At 39.2% G+C, this 13,968-nt stretch overlaps 1 protein-coding gene across 2 annotated transcripts; it reads left to right on the forward strand.

Annotated features, from left to right (window-relative positions):
- The first annotated feature begins 2,948 nt into the window (after positions 1–2,948).
- On the forward strand, positions 2,949–11,565 carry pros1 (protein S). Of its 2 annotated transcripts, none has more exons than XM_079242229.1 (14): positions 2,949–3,052; positions 3,606–3,763; positions 4,226–4,250; positions 4,428–4,511; positions 4,604–4,726; positions 4,849–4,974; positions 6,069–6,197; positions 6,645–6,885; positions 7,489–7,675; positions 7,871–8,035; positions 8,160–8,328; positions 9,100–9,239; positions 9,339–9,567; positions 10,725–11,565. In XM_079242229.1, exons 1-14 carry the CDS (start codon positions 2,974–2,976, stop codon positions 10,910–10,912), a joined length of 2,043 nt encoding a protein of 680 aa, XP_079098355.1. In that variant the 5' UTR covers positions 2,949–2,973; the 3' UTR covers positions 10,913–11,565. The 2 variants fall into 2 exon arrangements, with proteins under 2 accessions (XP_079098355.1, XP_079098356.1); XM_079242230.1 differs by having other exon boundaries at positions 9,103–9,239.
- The last annotated feature ends 2,403 nt before the right edge of the window (positions 11,566–13,968 follow it).

The raw sequence follows: 13,968 nt of genomic DNA on the forward strand, positions 1-13,968 counted from the left end.
AAACCTTCCCAGAAACATCAGCTGAGGCGGTGCAATGATGGCATTTACGGTTAACGGCACCTCCCTCATCCTGAAGCCCACCAAAGGGGAATAAGTTATGCAATAAGATGATATGCAATATTATCCCAATTTAACACTTCGCATCTGCTGACCTTTTTAGCTAAATGCCTATCCAGATAGACACATATTATAAAGGGAGAACAGTGTATTTTGTACAAATATTTTAAAAGTATTAAAAAAAAAACCATGTTAAATGTGTATATAAAACATAAGAATGAATGGTAAAAATGTGATGTTTGTGTTTTCCTGAACAACTAAATGAAACCAATATTAATGAAAATGTGTCTGTGCCATTTATTCTTCACACTTGTATTAATAGATCCACTTTTTATGAGAATTAGTCAATTGTTCCTTTATATTTGTGTAAATTTTTGTGGCATTACACCTTTTACAGTAAGGGACGTTTACTCTGGTGTTAGACAAACATTTCAAATTGGTAATGAATTAATGAATTAAAATAATCTATTATCATGCATGAGAGGAGAAAAGCATGCTAACCTTAGCTTCCAGTTTCTGATGGTATTGCCCACTTGTGGAGCAGTAATTCTATCTATATATTTATGGTGCCTTAATCAGTCCTCCACACCAGCTTGGGGGAATTTTAGTCCTTTCCTCCTCAGAGATCAGTAACACATCTGGGATCTTGGTGGATTTCTTTCACGAACTACAGACTTTTAAGCAAAGCAGTTCCTTCATTTTGTCCTACTGCTCTCATTCTCAAACATGAGATGTCCCTTTTATGATTTAAGAAGCAGAAGAGATCAGACTTTTATGACTAAATAACTATTAGCCTTTGACTTCAGAAAAGAAATGTTTGTTGACTAATAGGAGGAATTAGGACATACAATCTTTCTGGAACATCTAATTTAGATTAAAGTCAAAATTTGATATCGCCAGGAGGAACCTTTATTTAGCTCCATTCTGCTGCTGAAAAAAAAAAAAAAAAACATGTAAAGCACTTTGTGTAGCTACCTGCATGAAAAGCACCTTGATGGATTTTTAACATTTAAAGCTAGAGTAGGTAATCTTGCTCAGACATTTTTTTTTTTTTACTCTGGGTGAAGTGGTTCCTCGTCCTGATAGTAGTCTTTACATTCTTAAATCATGAACAATGATAAATATAGTTAGACACCCCGGTTTACAGTAAATCTGTAAAAACGCTGACCAATCAAAACATTCCAGCCGAATTGAAGTTGTTCATTTCTTATATTTCATAAGCTTCTTCACAGTTGAGAAAATGCAGTTAAGGATTTCCCAACCCAGCTTGGTTTATTTGCCTCCTCCCGCTAAACAGCCTAGAAAGAGAAAAATTGTTGGTGGAAAAAGCTGCAAACTAGAAAAGCACTCTGACAGTGCAAACCTCCACCAAGGCCTTTAAAAAATTCCTGGATCCAAACGGTCATCCGGAGCACCACCAAAATTAAACCTGTTCTTCCTTTTCACATTTCCAACAACCCGCAAAAAATCAATTAAAATCCAACCATAACTTTCTGAGTTATCTTGAACACAAACAGATAAACGCCTGTAAAAACATATCTTCCTTTGCAGAGGTAAGAAAAACCTTAGATCAGGCAAGGAGCAAAACCAGAGGGGGAGGAGCCAAGACAGGGGGCTACTTTCAGATGCTGCTAGCTGCCCAACATTACCAACCCCAGCTTTAAGATCCCCATTAGGAACTGAAGCATCAGCTGCTATTCTTCCTGCCGTTTTGTCTGTAGTACATTACAAGTTGAATTATTTCCATAAATGTTCATACCATTCAAACTCACACACAGAGAGGACATACAACACAACATCTCCCCAACATTACCTACCCCAGCTTTAAACCTGGGCTTTAGTAGCATGCAGAAGAAACACACACAGCCACAACACTGCATCATCTCATGCTGGCTGGACACCAGCTTGGTTACATACTGTCGTGGAATGGCATTCCCATTTTTCAACCAGCATTTTTCACCAATTGTTATGCTGGACACTGTGGCATAAATGTCCATCCAAGTGGAGGTCGAAGTCAAGACTTTAAACTGGAAAGTCCATATTCTTGACTTCTAAATTCTGGAGGTAGTGTCTGATAAATTTTCTATGGAGGTTAAGTGTGGTGGAGTGGTATGGTATTGTGAAACACAAGGAAGTTAGGCGATGAAAGTTAGTAGTTTTTTATGTTATGCCAGACAAAGCGACGAGATGCAGGGCTGCTCCTGCTGTATAGACAGTATAGACAGTTATCCAATACAAAAACTTGATATTAAAATTGAAGTTGACCAGATATAAAAGTGTTTAGATCTAAAAAAAAAAAAAAAAAAAAAAGAAAAAGAAGAAGAAGAGGGGGGGGGATAGTTACACAAGGAAAAAGTCAGATGGGACCACTAGTGGGGAACAGCCGACAGGGAAGGCTTGCCCAGGTGTGCTAAATTTATCCATTTTATTCTTTTTTTTTCTTCTCTCCAAATAAAATCATTTTATCTACGCATTTGGAAAATTATTTGCAGGTTTATTTGCACCAGTGAAGAAAAAGCCCAGGTAGCATTTATATATTTCAAAAACAAAAACAAAAAAAAAAACGGGGTCACCTAAATGCTTTGCAATACAGTCACCACGCAATCATTAAACTATTTAATATATAGAATTACGTAATGAGAGATTGCTTCTGGAAAACCATTGTGCCCTGGGCCTCCAGTCGTGTATTGTGTTTAGTAAACCCATTTTCTGCATGATTTCAGCCACGTTGAGTAAACAAAGGCAGAGTGTGAGCTTGTCAGCAGCGCTCCCCAGCTGCCTCCGTGTCTGCTCCCCCTCCTCGCTCCACGAAAACACTTTCGGGAAGAATAAAGTTTTTTTTTCCCTCTCACAGACCTGCTCAGCCATTCCTTACCCAGAGCCAAACCGTGGCCTAGCAGGAAGAACGGCTCGACTATGTGGAGACAGAAGCGGGCTCTAGGGAAACCCTTGGCGTGTCTCCTATTACTTGTGACGCTCGTCGATGCTTATCGATGTAAGTACCGTTTGTGGCTTTTGCGGTGTTTTAGTGCAGAACTGGGGAAAGGAATTCACAAGGGAAAGCCTGTCAAAGTGTATTAACTCTCAATCTAGTCTAGTTTAGTTTGAAACAAGAATCTGGCCTGGATGGGACCAGCTGGGAACGGTTACAGGACTTTTGTCACTCTTAAGTGATTGTATGGGGGGGGGGGGGGGGGGGGGGGGGAGTTGTTCACACAAAAGCCTGGGCAACATGAGCTGCTTACAACTACTGAGGGTTATTTCTGGGAAATAACGGTTTCGCAATGAGCCGTTTTTTAGGCCAATTCATAGAAGAGCAATTAGGTTGGTCCATGAAGGCAGCAGTAGCCTCATGAGCCATCTGTCATGAGCAAAGAGGGGAGCTGCTTTCCAATATGGATCACTCGTGCTTTTATTGTTTTATAATCATGTAACAATCACAAATGTTTACCTGCACAGTTAAAGATTTGCTCTGACATGCACACTGTTAAGACTCTGTTGTTTTGATGAGTATATTTTATATGAACATGTACATGTTTGTTTCCCAGTTCTGAACCACAACACAGCCTCCCAGTTCTTGAGAAGGCACCGCAGAGCCAACTCTCTGTTTGAGGAGAGCAAGAAGGGCAACCTGGAGAGGGAGTGTATTGAGGAGCTGTGCAACAAGGAGGAAGCCAGGGAGATTTTTGAGAACCAACCAGAGACGGTGAGAGCTGTGGTTTAGATGGTGGAGGACTACAGCACATCTTGGATTTTAAAGGCAATTTAAGCAGTGAAAGAAGCAGCATGAGGACTGTCTGTCAGAGTTAATGAGGAAAAACTGAGGATCATGAAATGGAACAAGCACGATGAAGGAAAAATACCTTTTCACACTATATTTATTGGATTTTTTAAGTGTGTGAAAATTGCATAAATGAGTCACAGGTCACTATAGCTCCAGCTGATGTCTGTGGTAGCAGACAGATGAGGAAAAATGCCCTCAGCAGCTGGGACTGTGGTTCAACCACTGACTGAACGATACTTCCTACAAGCCCTGCCTAGCTTAACTGCAACAAAATTAGTTATGGATCATAATATTAATAAGCAGCAGTAGCAGGAGAGTATTAATGCATTTTCACACAAGTAAGAAAAAATCTAATTGTTAATTGTTGTGTTTTTTTCCCCTCAGGAATACTTCTACCCTAAATATGTTGGTGAGTTTGCTAAAGTAATTAACTTTATTGATATACCCCAGTGCTTCATGTAAATACATTCAAGGTTACAGTAATAAATAATCAGAATCATACATGGCACATAATTTCCAATATATACAACCATGTGATGTAATTTTTTACTTGCTCTCACATTCTTAAAAACATACTTTGTTGCAGCGTGTTTGGGATCCCACCGCGTCGGCATCAACAACCAGAACTCAAATTCAGACATCCCGTCAGACCTCCGCACCTGTGTCACAGGTGAGAGGCTTTCTCTGAGCTTTTAATGACGCTTGGGTTAATAAGCAGCGGTTAAATGGTTTTGTCCTGTGCTTTGTATCTCTTAACACCAGAGATCAGTAACCAGTGTACACCGTTTCCGTGCTACAAGGAGGGTTCAGAGCGTTGTGTGGATGGCCAGGCCTCTTTCACATGTGTGTGCAAGCCTGGCTGGAAGGGGCTGCGGTGTGAGGATGGTGAGTTCTCACACATCATCCAGGATTTTTAACTTTGCACATCAGGTTTTTTAATATTAAAGCCTGAAAGTATTTGAACTGGCTTCTGATACTTGTTGCTGTGTGGTGTGTTGACCTCTCAGACATCGATGAGTGTTCAGACCCTGAGTTTCCAGCAGGATGTAAGCAGAAATGTAACAACTTCCCCGGCAGTTTCCGCTGCATGTGTGAAGACGGCTACTTCATCAACAATAGAATAGACTGTGAGGGTAAGAAGGCTTGGCTAATTTTGATATTAGGTAGTTCACATTTTATGTTAGAAACACAGATCCATATAGAATTTTGCTCGACAGCTGAACACACACTGCTTATTTTTATTTCTGATAGTTTCGTTTTATTTATTCATATAGATGTCCGAGCCCTGCATCCTTTAAAACACATACTTTGTTCCCACATCTGTTCTCCCTCAGGGAACACATAATTTGTTATTTCTGAAACTGACCTGAGGTTACATTTTGCACAACAGAATGTGGACAGCCTGTAACATCTCAAAAGATGGACCATTTTTTTTTCTTTTTTTTTTTTTTTTTTTTTTGCTTTTAAACACAGGCACACACTCTGAGCTATTGGAAGCTGCTTAGAGTTTTTTTATACTTCTTGGCTGATTCATGCATAGTTTTATGTGTCCTGCTTTATGTGGGCAGTTCACTGTTTATTTTGTGTGTTCAGTACAAAGTCTTCACAAACATGAACCCAGTCAGTTTTGAGAATTTGCTTGTTTTATTCAACAGGTGGACTGTTGAGATTAAGTAAACTGTACATGCGCAGGCTGCTCTCCACAGTAGTTTCATGTTGTGTCCTCATAATCTTCCATTAAATTGTTTAAAAAAATGGTAAATGGCAGAATTATCACTGCAACCTTGTTAATTTCCACCAGAGCAGATGTTCACATCTGATTAAAAAACAAAAAGATACCTCGATCTGGAATATTCTGAAGAGTGATCCCATGTTTCTGAAAGATATGTATGCAACTGGACTGAAAAAGAGCACATCTTTTTTAAAGATTACAACAGAGTAAAATTCTTCGTGGCATACCACAACTTGTTTTGGAACCTGAGGTCAGAGTGATGGGTCATAAATGAAGGGGTTAAAGACTTTGCTCAAGGGCTCAGTAGTGGCTGCTCAGTGATGCTAATGCTTCAACTTCTGACCTCAGACAACACTGCTCAGCCTCCATTTATTAATGGGGTTACCTTAAACCTCTATAAAAGTGGAGGAAGTACTTGCAGTTATTTGTATTTTTACATCTAATATTTTCGATTCTGATAAGATTATTTGCACATTGTCTCAACCTGTTTTCCAGATATTAATGAGTGCCTGTTGTACCCCAGTATCTGCGAAGAACCAGCTGAATGTGTCAACACACCAGGCATGTATGAGTGTCGGTGCCCCCCAGGGTTTAAATACAACTTCACTTCCAGGACCTGCAATGGTGAGATTTCCCTCTCAGTCCCTGTTTACAGCTGCCGTTTACATACCCCTTAAGGTGTTAAGTTTATCCCCACACATATAATCTAACACCACTTGTGCTTGTATCACACTTCCACTTGCTATAGATAACTATGCACATAATAGAGATTTGCAGAGTCCTGCACAACAGTAACACTGCTTCTGTCCTGATCTGCTTTGCTAGGTTGACCATCAACACAGACTGGTTACTTAAAATTTACAGCCCATACGATTCCCCAAATGTAATCAGATTGCCTAAAATGTCTGTTTAAACCAAGTTTTAGAGGACTCTTTCTACCTGGTCATAAAGTCTGCGAGATAACAAACATGAAGGGTTTAAAACTCATTGATGCAACACATATTTTAATCACACGTCTCCCGTTTATACAGAGATCAGTGCTGGTAAAGTCTTCCTCTCCTGTTGTTGCAGATGTGAATGAGTGTGAGCTGAATGTGTGCGACGAGACTTGTGTAAACACGGTGGGCAGCTATACATGTCACTGTGATGGTCGAGAAGGTTTACGACTGGCCGCGGATCAGCGATACTGTGAGCGAATCCCTGTTTGCGTGGACCTGCATGACTATAAACACCCTGAAATGCTTTACCTGGGCGAGCAGTTTGCAGGCCTGCCTGTCATCTACCTGCGCTTCCGCCTGCCAGAGAACACAAAGTATGTTTTTACCACCAGTCTGTACACATAAATGTATTTCATCTGGTTTGTATGCAAATGGTTTACTTTTTACTGAAGACTCTTGTTTTCCTGAAGCTTTCTACTCCCAGTTCAGTTCATTGAGTGGGAAAACTTGAGTTTTCTCAATAAACTGAACTGGGCAGTTTACTTAGCTATCGTTCAGTAAGTAAACTGAACGATAGCTCAACCTGAGAAGTAAATTACCTGACACCACCATCAGTTACACTTATCGGCAAGTTAAATGGTCCAAAAGTCAACATTTATCTTTCTTAGTTGAATCTAGCAATATTTACCTATAATCTTCTGAAAAGAAACTAGTGTGAATGAACACGGATATACTGGCAGATCAGAACACACAAGAATAAGAGCACAGGAAAGAAAAAGATACATTTAAAGCTGTTGCCACAATATCAACAATTATTCAAAAGAGGAAGCTGGAGAGTGGAATTGTTTGGGGTTTTTTTAATCCACGCATAAAAAAATGGAAGTTTGTTTAACACCAGGGCACAACACTGCTCTTGTTTTGTGCAGGGCATGGAAAGGGTTAGATTAATGTGGAAACTCGTATCTCTCTCCTGACAGATTTGCAGCTGAGTTTGACTTCCGAACATTTGACCCAGAGGGAGTTGTTCTGTATGCAGAGTCTTCCCAGGACTCGTGGTTCATGTTGGGGCTAAGAGCTGGTCGAATTGAGGTCCAATTCAAAAACCAGCACACATTCAAGGTTACAAGTGGAGGAAAAGCCATCAATGATGGACAGTGGCATGTGGTAAGAAAGTGAATTTATTTGGGAGGAGAGTTTTGGATTATCAGATCATTTCCTTTTGGCTGACAGAAATGTGGCTTGAGTGGTAATCAATTTGGAGAACTAATGGAAGGTGCACTGCGATGTGCTCTGATGCTGTGCTCTGCGGAGTGTCTGTCGATATAAAGTGTCTTGATGACGTTGATGTATAACGCGCAGGTCTCTGTCGATGAGCTGGAGAGCAGCATCAGCGTGAAGATCAGCAAGGAAGCTGTGATGAGCATCAACAGCCCCGACAGTCTCTTCACTCCTGTTAACGGCAAGCTGGAGACCAAAGTCTACATAGCTGGTCTTCCCAACAGGACCGACAACGTAATCAAGCCTGTAAGTTGGTCAAATTGCACAGCAAACATTGGTGCACCACAGCAAAGTAAAAAGCACAAGTTCAGTGTTTAATGAATGCGTTGAAATGTACATCAGTTGCTGCAACGCTGTGCCTATCTATCAGATCAATCCCCGACTTGACGGCTGCATCCGTGGCTGGAACTTAATGAACCAGGGAGCATCTGGGGTAAAAGAAGTTATCCAGGAGAAGCAGAGCAAACACTGTTTTGTGTATGTGGAACCAGGATCTTTCTTTTCTGGGGCAGGACTGGCGCATTTCGACATAAACTACAGTGAGTAAGTTAAGCTTTATTAATCCCTGTGGGAAAATTTTGCATTTGCTTTTGATTGCCTTGAGTGCTTAAGGGCAGTGAGCACCGGTTCTTCAGAGCAGCGGGACTGAAGGCAGTAAAAAAAAGTTGTTACCACACAGATGTTCTGTGATGAAAAGAAAGTAAGGTTGGTAAAGGTAACATAGGAACATAAAATTCCACTTTTAAAAAAATGGTAGGTTTGGAACAAAGACCTTCTTCATCCTGTAAAGTAGAGTAGCAGTGGTTAAAAGTGGACTTCTGTATTACTCCCTCTGTACTACACTTTACTCTTGAACTGTACTCAGTTCATGATTTGACAAGGTTTTGGAAATTTTCCTCTGCTCTGCTCATTCATGCTGTCAGAGTCCTTTTCCACAGCATCCAGAAAGTGTTCTGTTGACTTCAGATCTGATTACAGAGGAAGCCATCACAGACAACTGAACTGACTGCCATGTTCATGAGAATGGTTTGAAGCAATCTGCTGAAAATTGCCATGAAAAAATGTTAAAGGTCGCTGCTGCCACATGACTGAATGAAAAAAGTGTGTGAATAGTCAGTTGTGTAAGTGTTCCTTATGCATGCATTGTTTGGACCAGGCATTTTTTTTTTGTTATGACTGACGTTTAAGCTTTTAGGTCATCCTGACAAAATGCAGCTGTTTAGATTAGGAGTTCAGGTAAAGTTGTAGGTGGATCAAATTCTTTTATTTCCAAACTGGCAAAAGTGATATTCATGTTTCATTTGTGTAAGTAGGTAATTCTGGAAGCTGGAATGTGGATATAAAGATGAACATACGTCCATCCAGTAGCACAGGCGTCCTTTTTGCTCTTGTCTTCAACAACACGGTCCCCCTGTCAGTTGCTGTGGTAACAAAGGGAGAAGATGATGCTGTAAGTTTCTAAATACTTTTCTTGGAAAATAATAAATATGTATCTCTGCATGTTTGCACTACATGAAACTTTGTATTGTCATTTGCCCCGGCTGCTCAGAACTTGCAAGTGTTCTTGGATGGTGTTTCCGTGGCAACATTGGAGTCGGTGATGCTGTGTTACCCTGAGCGCCTGACAGTACAGCTGAATGTGAACGCCACAGAAATCCAGATCTTTGCAAACTCTTCCACTGTGACTTATATCCAGTCTAACACCCTTCAGGAGGCACTGGAGCGCCTCAACACCACCATGCAGAACCACATCAGCACCTACATCGGTGGGATACCAGGTTGGTTCAGAGGGTACTTCTTAAGATAACCTTTTTCACTTTCATTCACACCACAAATGGTATTAGTAGCATGCTTCCTTGCGGTAGAGTAAGAGTTCAAACGAGAGCTAAAATCATACGGTGTATGTTTATATTGAATTATGCAACCATGTTTCCCAGCAAATCCATGTACAACCATATACATACCTTTTATTGTATTTATGAACAATACAATTCAAATGTTGGCTTGCAGTTGCTTCTCTGTGAAAATTTGCAGGGTTTATCTGCATATTTTACAATAAATAAATAAATAAAAGCATTTGGACAAACTTTGGCTATTTTAAATTTAATTAAACTTTAGTTTAGTTTAACCTTGCAGACTCACTGACATACAAAGCATGAATTACCACTAAGAATGCATTCAGAAACTGTTTTCAGAGACTAAATGCCTCTAAACATGAAGAATGTCCAGTGTACACAATGCTACACAAGAGACAGCATCAGCTCACATGATGTTATCAGAAGATTGTAATTGTTGCAGGACTTGTGACTGTTTGGACTCAGTCCACAGTCTTGATTCATACAGAATCCTCCTTCTGTAGTTACAGATCTGCAAACACTTGAATTATCAGTAGAGAAACAAAACTTTGGATTTGTGGGGGTTGCAGCTATTGTTTGGTTCTGAAGATGGTGGAAAAGTAATCTGTTATGAAAAATGGAGTTATAAACCAAAGTGTCATAACCATATGACTGTATTGAAATGCTATTTAATTAATTTAAAACCAAAAGGATGGAGTGAAATATGAGTGACTTTCTGTAAAACCAAATGTTAACCTCATGGTGGAGCTGTTGGAAAGCTGGGGGATCATTACGCTCAGTAGGAGATTTTCACTGGATTGAGGGGTTTTTAAGATCATTTAGTGTTGAAAAAAGTGGTAAAATTATTGATAGACTTTCCATTGTCATCTCAGAGCCTATATGGCAACTTTTTATAAAGCTTGAAGCCGCATTTTTTTTTTTTAAGCTTTGAACAACTTTAGAACAATCTCAGCCTCAAATTTTGTGGTTAACCTGGTAATGTCTTAGATTTTATATGTGCATTTTATACAGCAAACATCTTTTGTGTTATATATGTGGCACCACTGTGATAACGGTCTGACTCACTCACTTTGTCTCAGATTACATCTGGTTACCTGCCACCCCTGTGTCGGCCTTTTACCACGGCTGCATGGACATCACCGTCAACGGCAGGCAGCTGGACTTTGACGAGGCTCTCAGCAAACACAACAGTATTAAGTCTCATTCCTGTCCTCCTGTTTCTGCACCTGAGACTCACCCAAATCCACCATATCTGCACAGAAACTAGCCTTTCTTAACAAATGTCACATTACAAAGCTCTCAAGTTAGACAGCATCCCACAGGATCCATCTCTTGTGATATTTTGGGTAGACATTGTGCTAAAAGATTTGTTTTATTGCTTTTCATCAATATCGTATTACTGTGTCTGCAATGCTAATTTTATTTTTCAGAGTTTTTGGTTTAATTGTTTTTTTGTTTCTTTGAGTCACAACGAAAGCTGGTTGGAAGCTGGATGGTCAAGTTGTAGCAGTTTATTGCAATAAATTGAACGTTTTCCTTGAAACTTTGACAAAGAGCTGAGCTCTGTAACACCACATGGTGTATGTTGAGCAACAGATGGTTGCATTTGTGTAGAAAAATAAACAAATGGTCACAGCTGACCAGGCTATGGCAGCCTTGTCCCTGCTGCATAATCATGGTACTATCTCTATATGAACAGTGATTGCAGAGGACCTTTTCTGTGGTTTTGACATTAAAAACCACAGAGGAGGAATCTGAAATTGCAGCCTTTTTATTTTGCCCTTTTTTTTGTCCTCTTTGAATCACCATCAGTGACCTCTGATACCAGCTAAATAAGACTCACATTTTCTAAACTGTTGATTTCCTTCCTCTTTTCAATACTACGGATTTGCCTGTGATTATAATTCACCTTGTATATAAACAAACCATCTTTAATATTTAACTTAAACGTAGGTGTCCGTTTTGTTTGTGTAATGTTTGTTTTAATAAAACTATAAAAGCAACCTTATTTTGATACAGTGTTATTTCCACAGTGGATTCTTCTGCCATCTGGTCTGAGCCAGAAACTGGGGCACGAAGGAAAAGGTCATGTTGGAAATGTTCAAGAGTCTGTAGCTCATGCAGAGGGTGCAATTGCTCAGTTGAGAAGGTATTGACAGTTTGCATAGCTTTATTATTTTCAACACTTCTCAAATTTTTCTAGTGCTGTTTATGTCCTTGCTGCAACACCAAACTCATAGTTTTTTTCAGTTAATTAAAATGAGGTTTTTTTGCAGTCTTTAAATTCTACTTAGACCATAGTTTTACTTAATATTTCAAAATAAAGCTGGTTGTTTCTACATCGGGCCCTCATTTAAATGACAGAATATATTAATAATATTAACATCCTGAGTCCTATCCTCCTCATAATAGGACATCATATATTTGGTCTTCTGCACAATAATACTAAATTCTATTAAACTGGAACTGGTTGAACACTTAAACTGGCATTTGGTGGTGTCAGAGAAGCTGTTGGATTTTTCTTATTAATATAAAATAATATTTATATCTACTTCACATATGATAAAAAAAAATGTATGAACAACAATAAGAAACATTATTTTTATTTGTACTTTACTGGTTGTATGATTGAACTATCTCATAGTTGTATTTATTTAACGAAATTAAAGTTTTTTTATGATTGTGAAATACCATGTAGGGAGGAAACTTTTCAACCGAGAAGACAAATATGAATTGAATTAAAGGGGAAAAAAAACATTGACCTGAGGATTCAGGATAAATGAAACAGAAAGCAAAATTACTTGGAAAACAAGTATGTCCCAGGAGTAAATGACAAGAGGTTGTTTTAAAGTTGTGTAATGACCCTAACTGCTGGAAATGCTAAAGTGAAAGATTAAGCATGTTTTCTTTAGTTAAAGTTAAAATACTGAACTACAGCTGAAATTTATATAATGGGCTTGATAGTTTACCATAAAAAGTCAGCATTTATAAAATCTAAGTAACTTCATATGGTGTTAGAAGTGTATGAGCCATAATCCCTTTAATTTACTGCTGGTATTTGATGGAAAAGTCTTATAAAAACTAAGGTAGATTGAATATTGTCATGTAATAAAAATCTGTTTTTGGAAGGAATGACTGAAGGTGACAACATGTTACAGAAGCATTTGTTCAATAAAGCCAATGTTATATGGCTGACCGGTGTGTGAAATAGGGCAAACATTGGATGAGGGTGGTGGGATTTAGTGGCTAACACTGTTATTCTTAAAAACACAGCCACACTTCAGCCGGTAGGTTTCCAGCATCAATGAGAACACTTGCACTTGTGTTGATTGTTAGATCATTGGTCTGTCTGTGTGTTTATGCTGAAACCAGTCTTTCTTTCCACTGCCAGATATGACATTTTGTGTTCATATAATATATTAGTCATTATAATCTGTATACATGTTTCTGGATTTTCAGAAGCCCCAAAATCCCCAAATTTCACAAACTAATTCTAATCATCAATAACAATGATCCTGTTCAACACTGCTGATAGTTGTAGTCCATTTATTGACATCGTTTAGTAAATTTAGACTTAGCCTACTTTGGCCACCCCGTTAAAAAAATCCTGGATCCACCACAGAATTCTTAGTAATTACAGTTCCACAAAACACATGGACATTGTATCCATGTGTTTTATGGATTCACTGGATTATTCCATTGGCATTATGGGCGAGGGCCCAGGAGCCCATGCCCACTTGGGGTCCACGTAGGGCATACACCAGCGGTTTGGACATGAAACAAAATGTACATAAAAGCCAGATAGTTACACCACAGTGTCTAGTGCTGTGTTTTTCAACCTTTTTTGAGCCAAGGCATGCTTATGTTCACTGAAAAATCACAAGGCACACCACAAACCATTTTTAAAAAAAAATCCATATTATTAATATAAAGTCCATCAAGTCAAAGCCTCTTAAATAGAAATCAGATAAACACAAGAAGAAGGAATTTTATTATCTTTCACCGGGGCCTGTTTGGATGAACACAGCTGCTTTTTTTGACCAATGAGGTGAAATTGGGCAATTTCTCAAGGCACACCTGATAATCTCTCAGGGTACACTTGTGTGCCACGGCACAGCGGTTGACAAACACTGGTCTAATGTATTGCTATTGGTACTACTGGCGGAGAAATGTTAGAAAAGTGTATCATTCACAGTTTTCACAATGTTGCGGTGAATGGGGCCCCTAGAACACTCTGGGCCCAGGGTCCTGTGCACTTTTAATCAGGCCCTGGATATTGCACACGCCAATCAATAATAATAATGGAAATATAAATTGTGACTG

Source organism: Telmatherina bonti, assembly GCF_933228915.1.
Source record: "Telmatherina bonti genome assembly, chromosome: 1".
In the NCBI taxonomy this organism is placed as follows: domain Eukaryota; kingdom Metazoa; phylum Chordata; class Actinopteri; order Atheriniformes; family Telmatherinidae; genus Telmatherina; species Telmatherina bonti.